The sequence below is a fragment of the Polyodon spathula genome, chromosome 10 (genome assembly GCF_017654505.1).
Source record: "Polyodon spathula isolate WHYD16114869_AA chromosome 10, ASM1765450v1, whole genome shotgun sequence".
NCBI classification, from domain to species: domain Eukaryota; kingdom Metazoa; phylum Chordata; class Actinopteri; order Acipenseriformes; family Polyodontidae; genus Polyodon; species Polyodon spathula.
In genome coordinates, this window is record NC_054543.1 from 1,566,740 (window position 1) to 1,572,881 (window position 6,142).

A 6,142-nucleotide genomic window follows, 5' to 3' on the forward strand; every position below is an offset into this window, starting at 1 on the left:
AATATGATTATTTTCCTTTTTTTCCTTATATATATATATATATATATATATATATATATATATATATATATATATATATATATATATATATATATAGGAGGAGTGTTTGAGAATGTGGTTTGTGCTGTTTGTTTAATTTTTCAAACTGCTTATAATTATAAAGGGAATTCCTGACCCATTGTCAGTGTCTGCAGACCTTAGATGTTATAAGGCCAGCATGGCGTCAAATATCTTAACATTCAGAAGTCTTACAGGCTGTAAATAAAGCCTGTGGATTTATAAGCCTGTGCTGCCTGCCAGCAGACGAGTGTGGCACATTTCTGTCAGCAGACCTGCTGAGGTGCGTTTCTGCCTAGAGCAGCAGAATTAACCCATTGACTTTAAACACGGGTTTAGACCCCAGCGTTGGGCTTGTAAACACAGTGAACGCAATCGTTTCCAGAGCACCGTGAGCAAAGCGTGATGGTCAAACTGCTAAATGAAAATACATTCTAGCATTTAGAAACTTTGGTTGTTGGAACAAGACTTTATAAGCTGCGACAGAAATTAAAAAATTTAAGGAATTGGACCCCCCCTCAAGGAATCTAGTCACTGTGCTGCAGGAAACAAGCTAAATTCAAGCTCCCTCACACAGGGCAGCCAATAACATACATCTTAAACACAGCCCATAGACAGCTGGAAAAATCTCCTCAGAGTTTTAGTAACAGAACAAAAATGCACATTATCACAAAAATCTGCAGCCAGCACTGCCAAATATTGTTGTTTATACTACTGCTGTGGTTAGTGACGAGACACAGGCCAACGTTCAGAGCTTCCACATATCGGTATATATTTTCACGTGCTAACACATGTGCTTTACTGGACAACCACATCAATAAAGAGCTGCAGAACTATTTCATTCAAGCCACAAAAGCATTAAACAAAAAACAATTACAGCTGTCACTCTGGCAATTACTAATAAAACTATAACAAATAAAATATGCCTTTTCCATTGTGACCGCAGAACAAAAACTTTCCCAGGAATCAAGACACACACATTAAATGCTTCCAAATGATTTGTTTATTTATTTTTAAGTTGAAATGTAAACATTTAAAAGGTGGAATATAAAATAATGCCAAGAGCTATTGGAATAGTGCAGGGTTGGTTATTATGTGATCATTTATGTTATATGTGTTTAAATGATGTATTTATGCAATACACCTTGGCTGCTCACAGTCCTTCTGGTTTTAACAAACAGACCCTCTTTAAAAAGGCATTGAGCGTGGCAGTGAGCCGGCATGCCATGACACAGCCCATTTAGTTTAGCCAGACACAAAAAGGTATAGTACTGTAGCTGACTCAGACACTCGCCATGTACAAGCATAAAGGAAATGCAAGAGACACATTTATTAGTTTCTCGGGATGCCAAGTACTTGCTTGCTTGTTTTTTTGTTTTGTTTTTTCCCTGCCATTTAAAATGTAATGACCTGTGTAATGCTAAGCAAAACTACACGACACAAATATGCCTGGAATGAGTGACACACGAGGTGTTGTGACAGCTCTATGTGGATGGCTCATCTTAACTCTTCTCTATTAAACTCAGAAGTACCGTCTGTTTTTTTGTTTTTAAGGTGCAAAGGGTCAACACTACACCGTGACAACAGTAACAAGGCGTAAACACAAGTGCTATTTAAACCTGAAAGCTTGCTTATTTTGTTTTTTAATGATACACAAGACTGTCACAGATTAAGACAGCTTTGTTTACAAGTTTTTATAAAAAGCTACTTTGCAATAAATATGTAGGCCTGCAGATACGAATGAACTGATCTGCAGCCAGGGTTATTTTTAAATGTGCTATTTTTACCAAATTAAATAATTGCTTATAATTATAAAATAGGCCGTACTAAAACATAGATTTTTGTTGATTAGCTTAATTAGAGGAATACTACTTTTATGTTCCTAATAATCTGCAAAATCTCCATACTGGGCAGCAATACCACTTTTTTTAAAAACATAGTGAAATATTTTATACTTCCTTTTTTATTCTTAAATAAAATGTTCTGTGTGCAATGCTTGTATCATTCACTAACTTGACATGTACTGCACTAACATTTTAAAACAATGATTATCACAACAAATACAAAGCACTAAGTGAAACAAATTCAAAAACAGCATTTATATATATATATAAGTACATTAATTTGACTGCAAATACATTGCATACTCAAGATAAACAGGCTTTCACTTCTTTACTATGGGAAAAGGCCATTTTATGTCATCATACATTTATATACTGTAACCGCAAATGCAAATAAAAACACACAAAAATAACACCATGCAATTAAATAACTGAATTTTACTTTATATAAAAAAAATAAAATTAAAGAAACTAGATAAAATAAGAAAACGTAGGCCTATAATTGTACAACACGGCTTTCTGTAACTGCACTATAATAAGACATGACAGTTCTAAAGCAGGGACTTGTAATTAGAAACAAATATAAAAAGCACTTGCTTTAGAAAATTGCCCCAATTGCGTTTATACTGTCCCACTGGGACTCGTGCGCTGTAGGATAACTCTTAAATATGTATAATTATTCACTGCTCAAAATATATAAGCAAAGTTTATATTTACTAAATGCAGTATAAATGTCCTAATTAAACCTTATTTTTAAAAGCTTATAATTTAAAAGGTGAACCATCATTATAACGACAATGAGGAGCACTTACAGGCAATAATGGGAAGGGTTGAATTATAAGATTATAACGCATATTATAAATATCCCTTTCCGATTAAAAGAAAGAAGGGGAAAAATACATATTTCAGATCTGCTCAGATAAACGACGTCGTTTTATGAGCACTCCAATGTATCAATTTAGAAGTTGGATTTATTTTACTGTGAGTATATATCATCAAAACAAAGCAATCACTTAAAAAACGGGCTACATCAAGTTGAACCCTAACATCTTTCAATCACGGGCCATATTTATGATTTGGGCTCGGTGGAAACAAGTGTAATCGATGACCTAACATTCGCGCAAACACGTTCCGTTTTAAAACATACATACACACACAATATATATATAACAGCAACGCACACTTTTTTTTTTTAAGGATAATCTATGGCCATTCAGGAATTTGTACAAAACATCTACAGTGTGCTGTGAACACATTATTACTGTATAACAATTCACATCTGGCATTAATTCTTCATGGAAGCGACACCTATCATATACCCATACCTATGTTGAGATGCAGGTAGAAAACTAAATGCACATTGCTTCTATATATAAAAAAAAAAAAAAAAAAAAAAAAAAAAAAACAAACAAAAAAAACAAACAAAAAAAAACAGAAAGTGGATAACGAGACAGCTGATGACATGACATGAAGTCTACAAAATACCCCAAAGACCCAACAAGATAAATAAAATAATGTATATGAACTATGAGAACTGTTTGGGCAAGTAAATAAATGAGCATATATCTATCTATCTATATATTTGATCTATCTATCTATATATCTACATCTCAAGAGTACAAGTGCAAAACGGTTTCCTTCATGCAGTTTAGTGTAGAATTTCAAGCGATTCCATGGTATATTGCGCTATAGTATAGTAGAATGTGAATTTACAGATAATTAAAAAAAAAAAAAAAAAAGAAAAATATTAAATATTTGTAATTATTAAAATATATAATATATTAAAATATTGTATTTTTATGTACAAAAATTATAAAACTAGCGTATGTAAAACAACTGAGAAAGTGCAACCGTGTATCTTACAGTAAAACTATTAACAGCATACTACTGGCAATGGAAAAAAATAAAAAATAAATCACACGCTACTTGTACTGACGCAAAATACACTGCAGTTATCCTCTGCCTACAGCAAGCAAAACATTTATTGGTAACGTGAAATAAAAAATAAAAACGTTAAAATAAATAATGGAACGCGTAGGCAAATAAACAAATGACATTGCACAGAACTTTAAAAAGTTGCGAAACTTTTTTTTTTTTTTAAACAATTAAATCACACAGTTATAGCCGCATGCATAAATAATCCGACTGCCATCATCAAGCTTGGCTTTTATATTAAGGGAATTAAACACAAACTTACTGTTCGAGCAGTTGGAGAGAGTGATCCATTCTGAAGGTAAGGGCTTGTGAGATCGGGGATCATTATAAACGGGTAACCCGGGTATGGTGGGCTCTTAAACAAACCTCCATCTTGCCTTTTTGCTGCTAACATGGCGGGGGTAAAAGAAGAAAACTTTTGTAAGTGGCTTGAAAACTTTTTTTTTTGCCAAAGACAGTCCTCAATGAAAAACACAACACACGCAGAGACAGTGCTTTAGTTTTAAACAAACCATGCGAGAGACCAAAACAAATATGTGATTAAACTCACCCTCCTCTAAACTTTCTCTTGATTTATCTCTGAAATTTTCTGATCTAGGTGGAGGCCGTCTTTCCGCCTTGAAATGTAACGAAACACACGGATGCATTAAAATAAGAGAGAGACAGAGAGAGAAAGTTACAATCGGTGCGCAATTGCGTGTTTGCAAACTGAAATATTACAAAACATCACGGAATGCACACATACAATACAGCAGACATGGGCGATCGACCCCGTTACCACTTACCTCTGAATCTGACGAGCTGTTTTGATTCGTTTCTGATTCGTTTACTAGAGAAGATTTGACGTCTGCTAAATCCCTTTCTGCTGAAGAGTTCTCCGAAATTTTTTCCTCCTGTTCCCCTTCGTCTTTGAAAGAGATCATTTCATCGTTCGCCCCCAGATCGTCCCCTCCACCGCCGTTGAGCTGCGGCATTTTCACGAGCAATTTTGGTGCAAAAAACAGAAAGTTTTTAAACCCTTGATCTCTATGATTCTGGACCCGGGCTAAACTTTAGCGTCTGTATAATCGTTTTCCAGAGGCTGGTTGTTTGCACAAACTAATAAAAAGGGGGATTCTTGGCAGAAAAAGAAGCCGAAGATAGAGCTGAACTGCTCGGATTGAGTGAGTTGAAGTTGGTCGGAGTGGTTTTCAGTTCAAAGGCGGCGCTGATTGACAGATAGAGGGGATGGAAATAGAGAGAGTCTGGATTCAGGATTATTGACAGGGAGAAACACACAAGAAACTAATGAGATTCAAACAGGGAGGGACCTGAAGTGACGTTTACATAAATAGAGAAGGGCAGGAAAGTAAGAAAAAGAAAAAAAAAAAAAAAAAAAAAAAAAACACGGTTTGAGAAAGCCGGCGCGCTAGTGTTCAGCTTTGTAAAGCAAGTCAGAAAAAGCGAGTTTGGGAAAGGCATGAGAAGTAGCAAGGAAATGCACGGGGTCGCTCACCAGCTCCCGCAGCAATGATTGCTAAATAAGCGGAAGATAATAGTGGTAATAGTCATTCTGGTAGTATGGTTAGCCACAGCTGTCACTAACCGAGTTCCTAAAATTATTATTTATATTTCTACAGTCTAGAATAGTTTTAGTTCTGTAATTATTTGACACACAATAACTTATAGTTTCGGTATGCATTAAAAAACAAAAGCATGGTATGCATAAAAAATAAGCATATATCCATATATATATATATATATATATATATATATATATATTTATATATATATATATCATATAGTGTATTTAATAGGCACTGGGTACACTTCAAATGTTACATATATTATTTGAAAAGTTCTCGGTACTACCACGGGGCAATGTTTACAAAACTTCAAAATTCGAATACTTTTCAAACTGGCATCAGTTGACGTGTGATGTCTAGCATCCAGATTGTAAATTTATTTTAGTGATACGTAGGCTATTTTCCAACGGTTTTAATGACGTAACATTTTATCACAAAATACAAATGTGCCACACATAATTGCATTGTAAAATTTTGGTTTATGTTTAGTTGTATGTAAATTGTTATTTTATTTGTAGTAACTAAATTATAACAGACACAAATAATAAAAACACCTTACCGTAATTGTAATGACTGTTTTTATTTATTTTACTTGTACGTGGGCAAAAATGATTTACTGCATATACGTATATATATATATATATATATATATATATATATATATTTATATATATATATATGCAGAGATATATATATATTTTGTAAAATACTTTGTTCTAAACATTTTATCTAAAAAAAGATGAG

At 33.8% G+C, this 6,142-nt stretch overlaps 1 protein-coding gene across 37 annotated transcripts in view; it reads right to left on the minus strand.

Moving 5' to 3' along the window:
* LOC121321701 (transcription factor 7-like 2) overlaps positions 1 to 5,346 on the minus strand; it is a 92,839-nt gene extending 87,493 nt beyond the window's left edge. For 7 of the 37 annotated variants that reach the window (XM_041260742.1, XM_041260736.1, XM_041260740.1 and 4 more), the window contains exons 1-3: positions 4,619 to 5,200; positions 4,384 to 4,450; positions 4,096 to 4,220 (exon numbers count right to left, since the gene is read on the minus strand). In XM_041260742.1, the coding sequence (XP_041116676.1) occupies positions 4,096 to 4,220; positions 4,384 to 4,450; positions 4,619 to 4,807 (381 nt within the window). In that variant the 5' untranslated portion in view covers positions 4,808 to 5,200. Of the gene's footprint in view, positions 1 to 4,095; positions 4,221 to 4,383; positions 4,451 to 4,618 lie in introns of all 37 variants that reach the window. The other 30 variants (XM_041260755.1, XM_041260745.1, XM_041260772.1 and 27 more) reach the window with 11 other exon arrangements.
* Positions 5,347 to 6,142: the final 796 nt, after the last annotated feature.